This window comes from Brachycentrus maculatus, unplaced genomic scaffold (genome assembly GCF_059751285.1).
Source record: "Brachycentrus maculatus isolate JH-2025_06_01 unplaced genomic scaffold, ASM5975128v1 h1tg000042l, whole genome shotgun sequence".
Taxonomy (NCBI): Eukaryota; Metazoa; Arthropoda; class Insecta; order Trichoptera; family Brachycentridae; genus Brachycentrus; species Brachycentrus maculatus.
In genome coordinates, this window is record NW_028280796.1 from 609,954 (window position 1) to 633,519 (window position 23,566).

The window sequence follows — 23,566 nt, forward strand, 5'->3', positions numbered from 1 at the left end:
ACCTACAGTTTAAACATCGCATACAACGTCGTCATATATATTATACATATTTGAATAAATTATTCGTAAATATAATGTATTAAGAGACGATTTACATACTTTTTTTTAATAATAATGTTGGCATAAAAAAAATCAACTTTCTCTGTACCGCTATTTGTAATTGTTTTTTTTTTCAACATATAAATATGTTATAATACAACGCTTGTAGATCAGTGTTAATCGTCTCAAATTATAAATATTACCAACTGTCACTTTTGATGTAGTTACTATTAATAAATCTATATTTAAATAACTGTTTCATCCAGTACATTGGCAAATTAAGTGTACAGTTAAATAAACATCGTACTTTAAATTCTGATTTACAACACACTGTATATTTAGTAAAATTGTTGGCCGCAAGGCTCTTGTATGAGCGGCAGGTGGTTCAATTCTGCTCTATTATTTTATGTCCGTGTAGAAGAGTAAAGACGGCGAGCTGTAACTAATGATCAACGGATAGAAATTGTTTTAACAAGACATAAAATTTAGCAAAGCTATTATTGATTGTTTTACGTTCAGTACGAACAGAACACACTCGCAAGCATCCGACATATGACTCGTCAGTGAATCTCCTATGGCTATCATACGTATGCGTGTTCCCTTTTTTCATAAATAAAAAAAAACGCGTGTTTTGCATTTATTTGTTAATTTAGTTTATGTATATAAATAAAACGTAAATGTTTGTCGAACCTTAAGGCCCGATATACGATAAATCGCAACTTAATTTTCTTTAAACCCAGGTAACATGTGACGTAATTGAATGTTTATCTTATAATATCGTTTTTGTATTGAGAAAATAAGTTTTTCTTTGATATAAATTTATGATTTCGAAAAGAAAAGAGTCATTGAAAGGTAACGAGTCAAAACAATGATAAAAATATATTTTCAGTATGTATTCTAAAAATTTTCATTCTTAAAAAAAATGCGCGTAGAAACACGTCCGATCCGTAGCACGGCCGTTCGCGTACTGAATGTGAACGTTTGAGATCTCGGCCTGAAATCTCCTAAAGTTATTCATCGATAGCTTTGAAATTTTGACACAACGATGCATTAGCGATGCATGCAAGACACAACGATGCATTATATATAAAAATGTAATATAATATGTATATGTTTAATCAGGGTTTGTTTGAGGAATAAATCATTCTCAAACCCTCGTTTTAATAATGTATAAGTTGAAACGCAAATACAGCTAAGGTTAGTTATACCACATAAACACCCGACTTCAAACGTTACTATCCATAGAAGTTCTTAACTGTGTTCACACAGTAAGCTTCGGCAGGAATAAGAACAATGGCTAACGAGTAACGATATAGTAAAAGAAGAAAACACGCTTTGGACGTTCAATTAGCGCTTCGGCGCCATCTTGCAATGGCGGCACGAGTGACAGTTATGATTGTCCTCGGCGCGCGGAACTCACACGGAGTGGCCGCGTGTACATACTATATTGTTTTCACGCCGTTATCATTTTGCAAAAATATTATGACATAGAATCCAATACAGAAGAATTTATCAAACGCATTTCCACACGGATATAATTCTATACATAAACAATATCCGTAGAATTCGTAAGGAATTGATTGCCAAAGGTGATCAAATTCACGAAATGGAAAAAACTTGGAGACTAAAACGAAGTACATAATATAAATGAGGTAATTATTATTGCTCTTGGGTGACTTCTCTTTTTCTAACCCTTATTCTCACCCAATGGTGCATAGGGAACTGCATCATATTAAAGCAGTGTTATCTTGATCGTTACTAACATGAAGGCAAGGTGATCACTCCAGGGTAGTATTCAATAAATATTGTAGGGATAAATCACTAAGATTTATTTCGACCCCCCTCCAGTAAATCGAACCTGAGGCTTCTAAAACGGTGGGTAAACGCGCTAATCATAACACTACGGAGGCAAACTGATCCAGGCATACATTAAATTAATAAAAGATGGAAAAATTCACATATTCACTTTGACCCCCTGAAGCTACCTCATGAACCAGTACCTCACGTTGAATACCCAAACTCGCTAACCACTACAATACGTAAGCAGACAATTCAATTCGATAATCAAATCCTTATTGTGTATGAGACATGAAAACGACAAATGCTCTTGTACTATACTTGTATAAAGTATACTACATATAGTAATAACTATTGGAATTATTATTAGGATTTCATTTTTATTTGTTCGAATATTTTTTAACCGAAGCCAAATTCTTTGATTTATTCCTAATTTTTCTGTATTTTATCTAAAATAATGTTTCATATTACAATTTTGATGTAATAAATTCAATATTCTTATGAAAAACATCAGTGATGTAAAAATCCAAATGGTTTCATAGATTTCTTTAACTTAGCCATTCAAATATGTCATGAATTTGATTTTAACACGTGTATTTTAAGCGTAAATTACATAGAAATTATACATTAACAAATTCCGTAAAAATCCTATTTTCAGTTTAAAATCTTTTTTAAATCGGATTTTTCAGAAGAATAATGAAATTCGCCAATTATTTCTGGAAAGCTTATGGAACATTTAATTGAAATAAGGACTAGCAAGTTGACAATATTGTCCTATGACATCGTCATGACTCGTGATTGGCCGTAGCTAAAGCACGTTGGGAGGTCTTACCGTAATGCACAGTCAGCTAGAAAAATAAGCTAACTTAAATTCAAAACTCACAAAATTGGCAAAAAATTCTCGATTTCAATTTTTTTCCTTTTTATGTATTTTTACGTAGATAAAAGAATATTATTTTTTAAACATAAGCACATCATAATTCAATGAAATTGGGGCACCCACAATGTCAAATTATTAAATATTTTGATGTTTTTTACTTATTTGAAAATTTGAATAATATTTTTAATTGACAATTATTTTTTGTACTGATATATATTTTTAACATAAATACATTTTGTTGTTTCATCGTAGGACATTTTGTTTGGAACTTTTAAAGTTTTCATTTTTCTATTGCCACATAGAAGAAAAATTTAAAAACTTTGCATCTAAAAAATATAAAATATTGTATAGCAATTTTATAAATAAATGGTGTATGTCGATCCAGTAAAAAAAATTGCGCAGAAATTTTCTAAAAAAATTAACTTTGATATTGAAATTTGCTGTAGGTACCTATCGCAGGACGAAATATTAAACTATTGAACTAGCTGACTTCGAAAATATAAAGGATCATTATATTATCGAATTTAGTTGATAAACGATTAATTCTTTTCAGTAAACAAAAACAAAAAAAAAAAACTTTTTTCCAAACAGTGTTTTTAATTTTATGATATAATTTTATGATTTATTTCCATTTTGTTTTAATATTTTTTTTTTGTTTCAGAATTCAACTGTTCAACAAATTCAATATATGAAATAGAGTGAATTAAACTACAAAAGTATGTATGTATTTATTTTTTATACACGAGTTCTAGAAATAAGTCAAATGAAAACAAGAAACCTTTATTTTTATACAATATTCAGTGACATTTTTTCTTGTATTCGATTTGTGAGCACGTTTCAGATTTTTCGTCTGGTTTGTTCTGGGCCTTGGCGGTTTAGTGGGTTTTATATTATTTGTATCTACTGGCCTGCTAAGTCCCAAGACAAGCCAAGACCACTCATCAGACTGCTTGGCTTTTTCTCAACATTCTGAATATTCTGGGTAAAAATGTTGTTTTATGTATTTTTTTAAAGAAGACTAGTCGCAAAGGATGACACTGCCTAACTAACTACATGATCGAAATTGTAAAACTTTGGAATATAACTGTTTTTAGTTTTTGATATATTTACACAATATATTTACAAAATCTTGAAAATAAACGTTAAGTATCCATCTTATCCATAGGGTTAATAATCAGATGTCCGATATAATAAAAAATATAATTGTTTTTTAAAAAATCTGCCTTATAAATGCATTTTAAATTCGTGTTTTGAAATCTTTTTTGGTTATTTTCGGTGAAATTTTTGTTCTTGTACTTAATAAAAAGAAAACACTGATGTATATGTAACGTCTATTTACGTAATTGTAAACGAATATTGTTTTCGAAAAAAAAACCTTTTCAATAAAAGTTATTCAACTCAAAATAGCCAAAAATGTACATTCGATCTTTTATGTTAGGGATGTCAATCTTTTTCAACGGCCGCCGCACGGTGCGTTATATTGGCAATCTAGCGGAACTTTATTATTTTTTTCGATGGCTTATATTTTGAAAAAAATATTTTATTCCAATAGAAAACAAACCATTTTACAAAACTGTGTAATTATTTTTAAATTAAGTCATTCCGAAAAATACATAATCGTATCGGAAACCCGAGCTTCAGCGCGCCGTTGGGGGTGAGCGGTTTTAAACGAATGTGCATCAGTCGCTTGAGTCATCATATTATAAATTTGTGTTATGTATGTGTAATATTTGTTTATATTTTTATAGTATTAATTTATCAAGGTATACTGTACGTGTTTTTATTTGAGTAAATATTATTTCATTAGCCTGCAAAGTCTTGTTGAACTTATAGCTCGTAAATATAAATTATAATTGGTTTATTCCAATTATAACTAGGCTTTTAGTATGCCATACCCTAAAATACCGTACTATGACAGTATTTTTATAAAAGCTTAACTTATATTCTTGTTAGCATATATAATAACTTTTTGCTTAACTTGCCATACCCATACATTTCTTTCTCAATTTCAGAATGACTACGTAAATTTCTCGTCAGGCTATTTTTGACATATGGGTCGTAGATTCGAAACGCGTGAGAGTTGAAGCCATAATTGCATATATTTTGGAGCAATTTAATATGCTTTCAGTGTTATTTAAGATTTTGACTAGTTTTAAAAAAAAATCAGAAGTGTTTGTCAAAAAATTGGGCAAAAGTGGAATAAATCGGGTAGATCTCGAAAACAATTCTTGAGTTCAAATTCTTTATAGATTATTCAAGGAAATCTTATGTTTTCTAATATTTTTACTCAAGTTCTATCAAGTACTTTGAAAAGTAGCTCAATTTGTAAGCCTTGTAGGCCTTGAAAGGTTTTTGAATCGTGTGCATCGAAGGTCAAAAAACGAAAAATACAAAATCATGTTAAATTAACAACCCAACAAGAGTTGTCCTTGGCCACAGTAATCAAACTGAGAAAAACTGGAAAAAGAGATTCTGCCGCCTTCATCAGAGAGTTATCTTCTGCTTTCCTAACAATAAAAAAAATTTCAATAAAATATAAGCCGAATTATCTGCGGATTAAGCACTACCTATAAAATAATCTAAAAACCCATCAGTATGATATCATAAGGCAACAAATGATAGATATAAATAGGAAACAATATCCACCTTACTAAGCGAAAGAATCTGTGAAATTCTCCAGCAATCACCATCAACGAAATTTCAGCTGAAATTCCGCTTTAGTCACTTAACGATCATACTGGGGCGCGATTATCCAAGGTTCAAGAAGAAGTGCTTGAAACTCTTTGTTACTCGAAAAACATTAGTTAAATTATCCGATGCCATGTGATCATGTTTATCTATTCAAACAGAACTTAAAATATGAGTTTAATGAATCAGAAGAATATTTAAATAATGGTGATTCTGAATAAAACATAACTTGAATATTCTCCATTTTCAAATAATTCCTGGCCTCATATACGAATATATACCTTTCTTTTACAAACATTGGTGATGACGTTTTATGCATATATGCATCTACAACAAATATTTAAATAATATTAATATCTGCCAAAACATTTAAGTGTAATACAAACACATTTAACTGTGACCTCTTTTCATAAAGCATGAAAGTTGTTTTAATACCCATTTTATCATATCTTTCTAGAAATATTATAAGATAAATACAAAATGTTCACTCAATCATGTATTTTATAAGTGATAGTATCCAAAAACCTACTAAAACCGGTATATTTTAAGCGTAATAATAAAGTACCCCTAGATTGCCAAAATAACGCACTGTGCGCCGTGGAAACAAGTCACTTCAGTTTTTAACAAATGTATCTATAATATATATTGACTTCAACATTTGTCAAAAAGTAAAACATAATGCATGTTTTTTGTAATCACTTATTAACTCTTTTCGTACTAACCAGCATCTACATACTGAAATTCCAATAGAATGCCATCAATAAGTTTCAATAAAAATATACCAAATCATCCGATCGAGTGGCATCTCGACATTATTATAAGTAGCCACTTTGTTCGTACGAGCTCTGGTATGGTGGTCTCGTTTCGTCTGGGAGCAAATGTTATGATGAAATCTTAGATATCCGTACAAGAAATCCACTCATTATAAATTCAATTACCTATGTGCACTACATATCACACCATTCCCTGCTGCCCTGGTCCGTGCTGCGATCGTGGCGGCCGAATCGATCCTTTATGTTCATTAAACGTTCATTATTGGTCCAACAATAGCACCACAATCCGACAATGACTCTTATTATTCACTTCATCTTCTCATATAACGGTGTGACGAATCGAAGATTTATCTTGTTTCTCTTATTAACTTCATTCAATCATTATACCATCCTTAGTTCATTAATGAGGAGTGAAGAAAACATGTTAACATATAAAAGGTGTTTTCAAATATTAATTGTAACTGCAGACAGTTGGTGGAATTCCATTTTAAATTTTTGGGTATTATATCCAAAATTAAACAAGGTTAATGGATTGGATTTTAATTTTATTTCAATATACTTACATATACGATGATGTATATTGAGACGCGTTTCGTCTTATTAAGATATTATTCTCCTTCCTTCAAAATCTATTTTTTATACCATACCCTTTTTTATCTCTGAATGTTTTGAATAGTTATTATAACATAAATGTGGAATTGTTTGATTGGCTTTATTTTTATTAATGTAACTATTTTTGCTAATGTAATGTAATGTTTATTATTTTTAATGTAACTTTTGTTTATAATATGTTTTTTTTAATGTAAAGCTGTACAATTCCCGAACAAATCAAAATAAAAAATTAAATAAATAAAAAAAATTATCAATCTGAAAAAAATTATCACAAAATGTCCTTATACCATTTACTAACAACAATTGCTATTTTTAGATATTATTAGGTCTAGAAGTACATATAATAATGGGTATTACATTACTTATCTTAGCTTTCATAGAAATCCACATTACTGAAGTACCCACCATTATATGTACCCCTAGACCAAATAATATTAAATAATAGCTAATATTGTTAGTTAAGGACAATTTTGTAATTATTTTTAGTCAGTTTAATAATGTCTTGATAAGACGAAACGCTTTACAGTAAACATCATTGCATATATTTTAATGAAAGTAGAATTCAATCCAATAACCTTGTTTAATCAAAAATTTGAAAAGTTTTCACATATGTTTCATTGGAAATAATTATCACAAGTATAACCCCTAGCTCACGGATTCGAACGGAGGTACTCATTTTTTCCAATCACATGTGTTATCGACAGAGGCTAACGAGTAGAGATTTAGTAATAGCTGTTGGCCATTTTTCGGACTTCACCTATTTTTAGGTGTTAATTTGACAGCTGAATTCGAGCTACAAAATTAGGATAATTGCTATATTAAAGTTATATAAAAGCAATCGGCCTTATTTTTCGGACTTCAGCTATATATTACGAGTGTGTAAATCAGTGTACCAATAAATCAGTAAATCGTGAGGATTTATAAATAGTCTGTTAAAACTGTGAATTGTGATTTTTTTCACCTCTTATCCTTAGTAAGCAATCAAATAAATTAATAAACACAGCGAAAATTCTATGTAACAAAAAAAAGTATTTTAATTCCAACCGTTTTACAATATGAAACTGAATGGGATACCGACTAAATAATATATAAGAATGTACAGTCTTAGAGGAAATATTCCTAGATATAAAGTGATAATATGAGCTTTATAAAATTAAACAACTTTGTTTTAACCACTTTATTATTATAAGTACACTTTGACCTACTGGTTTCAACAAGAACCTTATCATCATCAGAGTTTATTAAATTCTAAAACATTTAAATATATAAATAACTCATAATTAATTACATTCCCTTACCAAAAACTTCCACACGCTCCGTAAAAAATCCTAAATGTTATTTTTCACGGAGTGTGTGGAAGTTTTTGTCAAGGGAATGTAATTAATTATGAGTATTTTAATGTTCTTAATGTTTTAGAATTTAATAAACCCTGAATATGACAAGGATCTTGTCAAAACCAGTAGGTTAAAGTGCACTAATAATAAAAAAGTGTTATTTTTTGACATCTCATCAAAGATGAAGAAGAATATAGAAGTCTGGGCATTTACGGGGCTGACGACCGTCATAGGCTGGTTTAAGTGATCACTTTACACACGTGTAACATTCACCAATTCTACCCATTATTGACAACCACACTACTCAAATTCTTGGAAGTTCTATATATATGAACCAATTTATAAACCTTTTTCTTGAATCACTAGAACTTCACTAGAGACATCCAATAGAGATAATCCACATTTTGTGAACCAGTATTTGGACACACTCAAAATGTTGTAAATAAAAAAGTGTTTGAAACAAAGTTTTTTAATGTTATAAAGTTTATAAAATGTGCAACAAAGTATCTGCGAAAAACATTCAAGAAATGATAATATGAGGTTAAATTGTGCGTATTTGAAAGAGGAAGTATAGCGGAAGATAGCAGAAGGCGGCATGGTCTTGAGTGTCAAGGAATTTTATTACGGTATGCCATGTTTGGTCATCTCGCTTGTGACAATACTGCCTACATTAGAGGAGAGATACGCGGGCATTGTTGCGTGACTTAGTCTAACAGTGAACCATTATTATCACTAGCCTCCCTGGCCCATTACTATCACCAGACCTGTCCCGAGCCATCATTATCACAAGCCCGGACCGGCCGGCCATTGGCGCACTCGAACGAGAGTTTGAACAAAAATTACGATCTGTTTACTGCCGATTATCCATTTTGCGAATTAATCATGGCATCTAGAGAGTGGAATACGTAAATTCGTTTAGTATTTAACCCTTTCCGGTCCCCCAAAATAAAATAAAAAATCTAGGTAGACAGTTACGTTCCAATTGGAAAAAAATCCTTTGTCCTCTGCTCCACATGCTGTTGTAATAGATACGAGTGATAAAAATGTAAGCTTGGAATTTAAATGAATAATACTAATCATGAAAAAAATGTCGAATAACATCCAACATGGGACCTAAAAGGAAAAATCGATGTCGAAAGAGATTCGACATTGGACCGGTAAGGATTAAGTACAATGTTTTCCTTTTGTCTATCGGAAACTTTATTTTGTATGTACAATGAACTAAATAAGATCCGCGCGATCAAACGTTTTATAAAACGTCGCGTTAGTAACTGTTCAAAATATTTTAAAGCGAAAAAAATCCATTAAAAAATCGACGAATTTGACAACATGACCAATCGACATAGTGACAAATCGGCCAATCGATTAAATTGACAAAATGGACCGAATCGAGCAAAAAAATGATCCGTAATCATAAAATTATGATAAACTTTGCAATGAGGCACTTTTATTAAGTTATATGTGCCATGTGTCTCATTTCTTGACATTGAAATGTAACTTTCAGGCACTGAAATGTAAAATGTTATTTATTTTAATTGTTGCAAATTTCAAAAATGTATTTACTGGAGAATCGTGTAATGTAAACATTATTTGCATGTAACATGCTGTTTAAAATACACTATGATTTGTGTATTAAAACCTTACCTGCTTGATACCGTCCGCCTCCGTAGTGCAATGGTCAGCGAGCGTGCTGACCATTACTATGCTAAATATCAGTTATTTTTCACTCTAATATATATTTAATACTACCCTGGACTGGTATCTGAAGCGGAGGGCTGATCACCTTTCTTTCATGTCTTAACGATCAAGATAACACTGCGTTCATATGATACAGTGCCCTATGCACTATGCACAAAATGTATTTAAATTCTGCAGTTTTTGTTAAAATACACTTGTCTTTTATTGTGATTTTTTATACTAAAACCTTTATAAAAATAAAAATAGAAATAAATTAATTCCACGGCATTGTGTGACGCGTGGTCAGCAACCACTCGCATTTGCATAATAAATTGACAATGAGGAAGTCCTTGGGAGTCTACTTCAGGATCGCGTGTGTTAGATCTTACTTCAGGGCGATATATATTTTGTTTCCCGGCAAATAAACACGTCGTTAGGCTCCTCTAAAGCAATATACTAATCTTTTATCAACAGCCAAGTAAATTCATTATGAATCCAAAGCTGGCAATAAAGCTGCAAATCTGACTTGCATTCATGTACGTTTTCCCCATTTGCAAACATAAAATGCAGCTTCTATTAATATCCCTTTACACGAAGATTAAAATATACAATAAACTGAAAAATAGCATACACGAATCAATGACAACGTAGAAATTCAATATGAAACTAAAATAAATAAACATTATAATCGATTAACTTATTTTATAGATATGTATCATTTATTTGAATAAAATACAGTTTTCTTTATTTTTAATATATGGTGTGCGAAATGATTTTAAAAATTCAGCCAAAATAAGCTGTTTAAATATCCTGATACTACCATTATTAATTAAAATGATATCGAAGCTTCTCATATCGCTCACTCCTTTCAACAACGTCATATATATTTAAAAAAACATGATTTTTCAGGAGATCGTTTTTAAAGTTTAAAAATATAACTTTTCTTCAAAATGCAAAAATAACACTTTCTGCCCTGTAGCGGGTAAATATAAGGTAAAAATATGCCACTTTTGCTGAAATATAGTACATTATCTGGGCATTCCGAAAACATGCACAACTGAAAATTGACGATTTTTGATATATGACGTTGTTCAAAGAAGTGAGCGATGTATACAATTTTTAACTAGAAAGTTAATTAAATAAGATTTTTAATCTAACAATCAAATAAATGAATACATTAAAAATTAAACACAACAATATTCCAAGTTGTGGATTAATATGCATATTTTATATATGTTTCTACAATATTCGCAGTATTTTAGTATAAATTAAGTATAAAATTCAAAAGAAAAAAAAGTACTCGAATAATCATTCAACTCTCTTTTTAATAATTTATGAATCAAAACAACACGACTTACATCCATTAAAAAATCTATCTTTCATTAACAGTGTTTCATTTAGGAAATTAAAAATTCTTAAATTTATTGCTAAGGCGGATATAATAATGTTGTTAACTTTGATTTTAAGCCGGAAAACACCTATTAACAAATATTATTTCATCAACTAAACAATTTTACAAATCTTTCTTATTAATATGCATTTTTTTCCTTTTATCTTTTAAGGCTTTATCGCCATTCAAGAGATTTCTAAGCTTGTGATTGTGATCTTTTTACGTTTTTGGAAATAAACAGAATACTTCCTTCTACACAATAAACATCGTGAGTTCAACACTGCATAAGGTAATCAGATGAAAGATATGCGGCATATACGATACCTTGAGGTTCAATTCTGTCATAACAATAAGACTGGATATTATTATACTAGGGGTTAGCCGGCTCACGACTACCGCAAAGGAAGAAAAGCGCATGCGCGAACACAGGTGTCATGGCGGCAAGCTGTCACACGGGGAAATGCGTTTTATAATTGAAAATGTAAATGATCAAACATGTTTCAACGTATTTATAACGTATATGAAGCATGCACGTTTATTCAAAAAGGTAAATCCATCTTCAATACGTGATTTGTTTGCAAGAATTTGTTGATTTAAAATGTGTAACTAATCAATTTAAAATTAAAGGGAAACAAAGAGCTAGTGCTAGTATTTTTTTTAATTACCGTCTATGCATTTAGATATATGATTTATCATTGGGTTTATGGTGTTTATTAAAAGGATTTCGCCGAAAGTATAAATCAATGCATTATAACCGGGAAATGACTCAAAAAAGACTCGATCATTAAAACATCGAGAATAATTACTAAAATATAGCATGCGGGATCAAATTACATTCAAATCAATGTTTTGTGGCCTTCAGTAGAAAGATACTTTTTTTCATAGTTTTCTTAATGCCAAGAAAAATATCAATAATTATTTGACTGGTTTAATAATATACTACAACAGTGTATTTCATTCATGTTACATTTTCTTTTTATAGGTATATATATTTTAGGTAAAAACCATGAGGTTTTAGATTCAAGTTAGTTTCAATTTTCTTAATAGAAAAAATAATAATTTACTGTTTTGAATCAACCATCGATAAAGTGGCTGCTCAACAGAAACTTTAAGTCTCAATTTAAAATCTAAATAAAGTAATACATTTTTGCTAAGTTAATTAAATCATAAATAATCATGAAGTACTTATTGAACTTAAAAATGTTCCAAGTTCATGCAAAGCGAATTGGTTGGATATCTTACATTATTTTTTGACATCTCAAAATAGATGAAGAAGAATATGGAAGTCTAGGCATTTACAGGGCTTACGACCGTCATACGCTAATTTAAGTGATCACTTTACACACGTGTTACATTCACCATTTCTACCCATGATTGACAACCACACTATTAAAATTCTTGGAACTTTTAGATGTATTGATTAAACTCGATTCACAGTTCTTGAACTCGATAGACTTCACGAGAGACTTTGTCTTTGATTTGACATCAATTGATTACACCATTTTTTAAATAGTTTTACCTAAATAGCTTGGATACAGATAATGATTAACAAGCTTGATGAAATTATTAAATTTCTTTTATTTTTACTATTTATCATTTGAGATCCTGTGATATTACACCTTTACCTTCGTAATATATTGTAAAAAAAAACAATGTTAGGAATAAAGTGTTTCTATTGTTTCGTTGAAATACGAAAAGCTTCTATTATATGGTATAAGTATTTAAAATATCTGGAAAGGAAAATAGTATACCTTGACGTAGAGCTTGCGGCCACACAAAATACAAGGAAGGCACCATATTAAAGATTCTATTAATGTCGTTTAGGGATTTGAATAATTTATGAAATCTGCCTATTTTATGCACCAAACGCGCTAAGATGTCGCCATAACAATGGGATACAATGTAACGAGTGACTTAATATCACCGCGGAACAATCACTTGTTATCCTGTGTCTAGGGTAAATAGTAACATCGTACTAGTTACTAGTTAGCAGTTAGTAGTAAACCAGGTGGGTTACATTTTTCATTTACATTCATGTATTAACGTATTACAAAACACGTTAAAAGGTTTACAGCTTGACGAAAAATGCATACAAGCAAAGGAACGAGTATTTACAGTATTCAACATCAAACAAACCCTAACACATACCTCTCTTTTTTTAATAATAAATAATAATAATAACTCTTTATTCCAGCTTGACTAAGTGGTGGGTGCAATACTTAGTCAGCCATATATGTTTTTCAAAATTTTTTTTGTACAATGAAATTTTTTTTAAAAATTAGAGAGTGAAAGAAAAAAAAACAAATAATAATAATAATTTTAATTATGTCAAACGTACATTATGAAGTTAAATTATGTCAAAACAACTTTGATTATTATGAAATAAACTTGTATAACCTGCTTCCATTATCCATAAAGTCATTAATACCAAGATACTTAATCTTCATAAAAGAGCTATTCACAAACTGATAATCGAATGAGAAGATCTGAAATATATCGCAATATTCAGCCATGTCGTATTTGATTGCATGTCAAATCATAAACAATTTTCATTCATATATTGTAGTTATCTAAATAAGTATTGTAAAATTGACGTACCTTGCGTAAAGTGCTCTAACTACATTTTTGTCAATTTTGAGATATTTAGTGTATGTTATCAACTGACCGTTATCTACAAATTTAAACAAACAAAAAAAATACATAAAATAAATTACGCCTAGTTTTCAGGCGTATAAGACGCTATCTACATGGAATTTTCGAAATGAACTGAACTCCTAAAACGCTAACTACTTAATTTTCACAAAGCATTAAGTTTTAAAACGATTTTATAGATTATTTATCGTGTTTTTGAATGTATAATACTAGTTTAGAATTTCAGATAAAACCTTTAATAAGTAAAAAAAATATACGTTGAAAAATCTTCTAAGCCCTCTCCTGTAAAGTAACAGATTTCCAGATAGAGTGTTGTTTGAGATAATGTATTGTTTATTATTTATGTATTTAACCATCTAAGTCTTTCCATATGTATTTAACAAACAAGAAACTTTTTAAAACTAAATTGAATCAATTATTTAACAATGGCATTACAACTCTGATGAACGTAAGGCGGTAGTTTCCGCAAGTACTCGTACGTAGGTATGTAAATACGATGGATATTTTACGACCATAAAACGATTTAATAGCAATACCTCTTGGTTCACCTTCTCTACCTCATTGTTTATAATATCCCAAAGGTGATATTTTATTATTAATGCAGACAACAATCGTCCGCCTAGAACCGCTCACCGCGGAAGCTTCGATGTGGTCAAATATAATAATGCTCAGGTATTCACAGTCGTTAGTGCAACCACCGCAAACTGAACACACAAATCAAAAGGAGCTTTTCGATGTGGAGGTGTGATTTATGAGAAAACAATAAATTTAAGGCTTTCTACCCCCAAGGGTAGAGTGCCTCCTTTATCTTTGTTCGCAGACTATGAATACGCGGTAATATTATTTTGCGCGTGTTATTGAGTAATAGGTCAGCTGTTTGATAACTCGGTCGCACCTGCAGCTCGATACGAGGCATAGTAATTGAAAGAAAAACACCATCAATAGTAAATAATATATCCATTGGATGGAAATGAGATTATACGCTTATACATCCGGGTAAGCGCTGATTTACATCGATACAATGTTTTATTGTATAATTTATTATTTCATTTATACTTTTAGTACATTTTGAGCTGGTATCATAGGATACAAAGTGATAATCATGGTTTCATGTTATTTACTATCAAATCTATTTATTATACAGTAACAAATTCAAAGTAGTGCCTTGTATATATTATTGCATGCTGATGAGGACGGAAATCCAAGGGACAACAAATATTAACATATATTTTTATGTAATATTTCGATCTCTATTCAGGTATCCGTACTTCTACATAACTTGAGTGTAGAAATACTATTGATCGACTGTCTATCACAAATATATCACATGTATCAACAGAAACGAAGATATTTTGAGAAGGAAATAAATACTCACACTTGTATATAATAAAACCTAACCTTACTAACATTATTAAAAGTTAATTCTCATCGACATTTATTTTTTTAAGATAGAAGTTGTATTTATTATTTACCTGCCTATTATGTACAATGTTTATAGATCATTAAGTGGATTTTTGTTTCTTCTAACTATAAAAAATGTTTTATTTTAATTTGTGCTGGGAACAGGAGGGATAATCTAGTGTGGGCCATATCTTGATAACAATCCCTCGACGAATAAATCATGTATTATATTTGTACAGAAAAATTCGGACATGTTCATATGTATTCGGAATTGTTCAAAATATTGTCTTTTGTGCTAGTGATTGTATGGAATATAAGGTAATTGAATTAAATATTCCAAATAGAAAATGCGGCGTAAGGAACCGTCGAGAACTGCATCAGTTGCCGCAGAATTGGGGTTTCTAAGCGGCATTTGCCTCGGAAGTCCACTCATGCAATGCCCTTGGAAATCCCAAAAATGCAAGCAACGCCACGACCCATCGCACAGCGAGGACTCTGACGTACACAACAACACTTGCCAGACCATTATTCCCAGATTTCTTTATATGTGCATTACCTCCAAACATTTTATTTCCGGCAGATTGCAGCAGATTTATAATTCCCAGAGGCGCTATCGCTCGACAAGACATTGAACAACAACAAAAAACCTAAGGAAATTATTTGGCCATTGATAAATAATAAAAAAATAAGTATTTTGTTTTAATAAATATGTGTAGTGAATGACTAATCAATAAACATGTGTAATGAAATTTGCTATTATGTATTTTGTTTTAATTTTTTTTCTTTACTAATTTATCAAACCAATTTACAGGAAAAATATTAAAGTTAAATAGGTAAATAATAATAAACGTATCAATAATATTAATCATACGTAATTATAATAATAAATACGTTATAATAAAACGTAATTTTTGTATATTTTTCGTTAAAGTTAAAACCACATTAATTTTTAGAACCGATGTAGCAGTACCTATATGCGAGATCCGGCGTGAGATTTCAAACAGAAGTTTAACTACACAGTGTACAAAACTGTTTACTTCTTGACTTTTATTTCTAAAGACTTTGGTATTTTGAAACCAGTTATTGATCAGTATTTTCAGGAAGTTAATGCAACCGAAAAGAAAATTAATAAAAAATAATAATTAGAAATAATAAAAAAAACATTTAATTTCTTGTTATTTTACTAGATAGGAATAAAGTTAAAGTTATCTGTAGTACGAAGTTAAAGCATTAACTTCCGTAAGGAATCCGAGTATTATTAACCGAGTTTATAGTTATTTGAATGACACTGTCAGATTGAAAACTTAGAACACATTGGGTAAAAAAAAACAGACACTGAAACATTCACCCTAAGATTATTATAACATACTTTCGTATCTTAGTTGTAATTGAAAAAATATATGGAATTTTGGCTGATGGTGGTTGCATTAGTGAAGAATTATATGGTGTAGCTTTTTCCAATGGGACATTGGTGAAATTCATTTCGAATTAGGGAATATTCCGGAAAGAAATCCAACATCATTGCAAGTATGCATCTTAATTTAATGCAATATGCATGTTCAGTAATGGGCAGATTGGTGAACGTTACACACTCGTGTAAAGTGAACACTTATGCCAGCCAAATGCCATATCGTATGCCCTGGAATTCTAAGACCTTCTTTCGTATAAAACGATACATGCTTCGTCTCAGATGCTATATATACATGTATATATATATATATATATATATATATATATATATATATATATATATATATATATATATATATATATATATATATATATATATATATATATATATATATATATATATATATATATATATATATATATATATATATATATATATATATATATATATATATATATATATATATATATATATATATATATATATATATATATATATATATATATATATATATATATATATATATATATATATATATATATATATATATATATATATATATATATATATATATATATATATATATATAAAAATATATATATATATATATATATTTATATATATATATATTTATATATATAAATATATATATATATATATATATATATATATATATATATATATATATATATATGTAATAAAATACCTAGGTACCTACCTATACATTTTATTAAGTACTTACAAAAAGTACCTACATAAAACAGTTCTACCACCAGATGCCGCATGCGTCGCTCAGAATTAAACAAAAGACTTCCGATAATATTATTAACTGTCAGAATCAGATAGATAGATAGATAGATAGATATAAAAATTATTATAAAGATAAATTAAGAATAAACTTTAATTACAAAGCAACACATTGTTTATTTTATTATTATACACCCACTTTACATATTATTTACACTTAATTTTCAAAAGGAAAATATTACCACGTTATAAAACGACAATTTTGTTAATTGGAAATGGATTATGAAACATTAGATATATTAAAACAATTACTACAATATGTTCGGAGTGAGAGAGAAAAATTAGAAGATGATCAAAGAAAACGATTAGAAGATAAACAAAGAAGACGTGGAAATCTAAGAACTAGTGATAAAATTAAAGATAAAAGTCCATGTAAGATTTGTGAAAATTTAAATAAGGGAACTCGATATCACTCTGAAGCAACGTGCTGGTTTAAAACAAAGGAGGATGATAAGATTAATAATAAAAATGAAGATTTACAAATTACACAGAAACAGTGCTTGAAGAATGAAAATAAAAATAATGTGGAAAAAAAATCTACAAAATATAAAATAAAACATACTCCAGAAAAGAAGAATTTCGAAGCAGATTGTATGAGCAGGAATCCAGTATTAGAATCGAAAGAAAATGCAAATGAACAATTAAAAGTTGTAAATTTGGTTAAATTAGAAGATATTTTAAAAGATCAGAATAAAAACGAAGACATACAAATAACACAGAAACAGTGCTTAAATGAAAATAAAAATAAAGTAGAAAAAACTTCTACGAAAGATAAAATAAAATATACTCCAGGAAAGAAGAATTTAGAAGTAGATTGTCTAAGCAGGAATCCAGTATTAAAATCGAATGAAAATGCAGATGAACAATTAAAAGTTGTAAATTTGGTTAAATTAGAAGATATTTTAAAAGATCAGAATAAAAATGAAGACATACAAATAACACAAAAACAGTGCTTGAAAAATGAAAATAAAAATAATGTGGAAAAAATTTCTACAAAATATAAAATAAAATATACTCCAGGAAAGAAGAATTTCGAAGTAGATTGTCTAAGCAGGAATCCAGTATTAAACTCGAATGAAAATGCAGATGAACAATTAAAAGTTATAAATTTGGTTAAATTAGAAGATACTTTAAGAGATCAGAATAAAAATGAAGGAATTCAAAAGAAAAAAACAAATGGATTAAAAAAAAACTGTGTCTACTTTAAAAGGGTCAAGAAGAAAAAAAAATACAAAAAAAAAGAAAGAAAAAAAAAACGGAAAAAAAGGAAGAAAAAAAAAACAAGAAAGAAAAAAAGAAGGAAAAAAGAAAGAAAGAAAGAAAAAAAAAAAAAAAAAAACTTTATCATATCACTAAACTTATACCAGTCCCTTAACTACAAGAAGATGATCCGGAGGACGAGTGAAAATTTTACTATGAATTTTCATCCCCAAGGGGGGAGATGTAATAAAATACCTAGGTACCTACCTATACATTTTATTAAGTACTTACAAAAAGTACCTACATAAAACAGTTCTACCACCAGATGCCGCATGCGTCGCTCAGAATTAAACAAAAGACTTCCGATAATATTATTAACTGTCAGAATCAGATAGATAGATAGATAGATAGATATAAAAATTATTATAAGATAAATAATAAAAAAATAAGTATTTTGTTTTAATAAATATGTGTAGTGAATGACTAATCAATAAACATGTGTAATGAAATTTGCTATTATGTATTTTGTTTTAATTTTTTTTCTTTACTAATTTATCAAACCAATTTACAGGAAAAATATTAAAGTTAAATAGGTAAATAATAATAAACGTATCAATAATATTAATCATACGTAATTATAATAATAAATACGTTATAATAAAACGTAATTTTTGTATATTTTTCGTTAAAGTTAAAACCACATTAATTTTTAGAACCGATGTAGCAGTACCTATATGCGAGATCCGGCGTGAGATTTCAAACAGAAGTTTAACTACACAGTGTACAAAACTGTTTACTTCTTGACTTTTATTTCTAAAGACTTTGGTATTTTGAAACCAGTTATTGATCAGTATTTTCAGGAAGTTAATGCAACCGAAAAGAAAATTAATAAAAAATAATAATTAGAAATAATAAAAAAAACATTTAATTTCTTGTTATTTTACTAGATAGGAATAAAGTTAAAGTTATCTGTAGTACGAAGTTAAAGCATTAACTTCCGTAAGGAATCCGAGTATTATTAACCGAGTTTATAGTTATTTGAATGACACTGTCAGATTGAAAACTTAGACCACATTGGGTAAAAAAAAACAGACACTGAAACATTCACCCTAAGATTATTATAACATACTTTCGTATCTTAGTTGTAATTGAAAAAATATATGGAATTTTGGCTGATGGTGGTTGCATTAGTGAAGAATTATATGGTGTAGCTTTTTCCAATGGGACATTGGTGAAATTCATTTCGAATTAGGGAATATTCCGGAAAGAAATCCAACATCATTGCAAGTATGCATCTTAATTTAATGCAATATGCATGTTCAGTAATGGGCAGATTGGTGAACGTTACACACTCGTGTAAAGTGAACACTTATGCCAGCCAAATGCCATATCGTATGCCCTGGAATTCTAAGACCTTCTTTCGTAAAAAACGATACATGCTTCGTCTCAGATGCTATATATACATGTATATATATATATATATATATATATATATATATATATATATATATATATATATATATATATATATAAATATATATATATATATATATTTATATATATAAATATATAAATATATATATATATATATATATATATATATATATATATATATATATATATATATATATATATATATATATATATATATATATATATATATATATATACATACATATACATTTATACCGGTAAATCGATGATGCATTATTGTATTATTATGTTATACAATCTACCGATTAGTTTTTGAACCATGCAGCTTCTCTATTCTGAAGCGATCTGATACTCTCAGATCTATTATGGCCCGCGGTGATATGCTGGAGATAAGAGCTTAAACCCTCCTACTTTTCTACCAGCCATTGTGGCTCCCACTCCTCATATTATTTACCATTCTTCTTTATCGAGCCACGAGCCTGCCCATTCTTTATTGGTGAGGTATTCACCAAGATTTAAAAAAAAAACCTTTTATACAACGAGATAATACTAAACCCTGTGTAAAGTATGCTGTGTCTGCGAATCATATTAAAAATTTAATTATTAAATAATTCAAAGCATATAATAACTATAATGTATCGGGAACAAAATAATCTGAAAATCAACAAATCAGTCCATTAGAGTCACGGCACGGTAGATGCAGTCCCCAATGTACACCTGGCATATGGGGGACTGTATCCCCTTGATTTACTGTATTCTACTGTCTAATTCTCATGTTAATAACATATATTTATAGCTCTATAAATGGTTTGGGCATGTGGAGCTAATGCTGAGAGATAAGGAATGACTAAAAAAGTATTTGGATGGACAAGTTAGGCTTGGCGTGACCAAATCAATCAGAATCTGCCTACTATTAAACTCAAGCCGTGTCAAAAATCTATGTAATAATTCAGCGTCATTATTGTCCAATCTATCAAATTCAAGCCTTTTTCCCCCATTTATTTTCATTTTGCACATAGATGCCAAGGCTGCTAGTTTAGAGAGAGCCTTCTCGGGTAGACTGCTCTTTTGTCAAAGATGAGACCGAAATCAAAATGAGCTGTTTCTTTTAAGCAGAGAAAGGGGATGAGTCCTCAATTGCGGTATGTTGTGTGTCGAGAACAAAACTTGTATACATTTATATTTTTTATTGAAAAACGTTAACGCCGCACATAACCGAAATCGTTTTCGGTGAGCTAGTTGTTTGAAATCATATCATTAAGCTTTATACAAAATACATGGGTAAAGTTAAGTCGTCAAACAGTGATTACACATAAAAGTTAATAATCCTATCCCAGTAATTCGTTACAACGTCGCTTTGGCTATCCTAAACGAGGAAATCGTGAGCACAGCTCAGTCGGTCAAGTTACAATGATTACAACTTGATACACAATAAGTTACAATAATTGTAATGTGAGTTACAATTTACAATGATGTCCGAGGGGCACTTGAGTTACCCGACTAACCTGCTCGGGACAATCGCCGGAAAACAATGTATTGTAGGGCACACGATCAGAAATTATTGCTTCTTTCATTATAACTACAATGAGAGCTGCGGTTGGGAAATAATTAACGAATCATGGATCAAAGAAATTATATCGGAAATGTAGCTCTACGTTATTGGAGAAGCACATTATATTAACAAGTGTAGCTCTGCCACTCACTTACTAGAAGCGCCTATAGCGGATATTGTTCATTTTGAGTTAGGTGACAGAAAGCTTTGTAGTCAAGTTTATAGTACTATATCATGAATGTAGTAGTTATTATTTCTTTTAATCACTTAGAGTAATATGAATATATTGCCTATGCTGTGATATACAAGTGTATTCTTCGAAAGTATCATATTTAAAAATAAAATTTTGAGGTGACGGAAAAAAAGTATCAAACACATGTTGAGGCATGTTTTGATACTTTTTTACACAATAAAATAACAATTATGTAATTTTTTCCACGTGAATTTTTTTTTGACCCGCAACCGGGTTTCGTCGTAACCGACATTTGCTGATGATATCGGTCACGACGAAACCCGGTTAATGGTCAAATAAAATTAATATGGAAAAAATAACATAGATGTTATTTTATAATATAAAATGTAGTTCCACCAAGAAATGTTAGTACAAAACTTAAAGCTTATTATAATGACACTTTAATTTTGTAAATGATTAAAAAATACCTTTTTCAAAACGTGGTTTCAGTTGTACTGATATCAGTTTTATAAACGTTATTATTTTCCAGGGTGGGTACCTAGATGTTAATATTTGCAAAACTTTATTTTAAATGGCGCAATCTTACGTAATGATGACGGTTGCGGTATGTTAAATTCGTCATATCTAAAACGCACCTAATTCTTTAGCAACAATAATAATTGATAAATAAATAATAATTATAATTTTTTGACAAATTAGTCAGTACAAAACTTAAAACTTATAAGAATAAAACTTTAATTTTGCGAATGATTAAAAAATACCTTTTTCAAAACGTGGTTTCAGTTGTACTGATATCAGTTTTATAAACGTTATTATTTTTCATCGGTGGGTACCTAGATGTTAATAATTGCAAAACTTTATTTTAAATGGCGCAATCTTATGTAATGATGACGATTACAGTATGAGAAATTCGTCATATCTAAAATGCGCCTAATTCTTTAGCAACAATAATAATAAATAAATAATAATAATAAAATTTACAAATTAAAAACTAAAATATCTCTCACCTGTCTCCGAACATTTGTTCTGCTACGACCAAAAACTAATCGTTCATCCATCTTGAACACTACCACACACTATTAAAAATAAAATAAAAATACCTAATCAAAATATAACGGTAACACAATTGTATGATATTCAAATAAACATGAAAATATAAAATTAAAGCTATCACTCACAAGTCTTAACACTTTTATGATAAACGTAATTCATATAAATGATTTCAAATGAGTAATTTTATAAAAACGTAATATGATATAATCACAGAATTGATAATAATTACATAAAAATTCATAACTTCGTAAAATAACATCGCGAACCAAAACATTTTATTGTCTATTTATAATATAATTAATATCGATTTTATTTCACAAAATAATTTTAAAAAAGTGGAGACTCCGCGAACGACAATGTTGTACTGAGGATTTCGTCATAAAAGGCAACAAAGACAAACAAATATTATTGTCACCTTTTTTTAATTCGTCAATCTAAAACACCGTTTGCAACATTCTGTTGCCTTGGTATTTTGGCAGAAATACTTACATATTATACTTACGCTTTAATTTATTCAGTATTTTTTTAAACAGAAACAAACTCTATTTTTAGAGGCTTGTCTGTATGTAGGTAGGATGGAAAGATAGGTAAAGTAAACGTGAAAGATATATCAGAAATACATACATAGAATAATTGGAAAAAAATCTTTAATTCATTTTGTAATTGGCGGAAA

The 23,566-nt window shown here is 29.4% G+C and overlaps 1 protein-coding gene across 1 annotated transcript in view; it reads right to left on the reverse strand.

Moving 5' to 3' along the window:
• Nucleotides 1-23,201, reverse strand: part of LOC148312351 (protein cortex-like) — a 283,504-nt gene extending 260,303 nt beyond the window's left edge. The window contains exon 1 of the mRNA XM_088277437.1: nucleotides 22,848-23,201. Within this exon, the coding sequence (XP_088133563.1) occupies nucleotides 22,848-22,898 (51 nt within the window). The 5' untranslated portion in view covers nucleotides 22,899-23,201. The remainder of the gene's footprint in view (nucleotides 1-22,847) is intronic.
• Nucleotides 23,202-23,566: the final 365 nt, after the last annotated feature.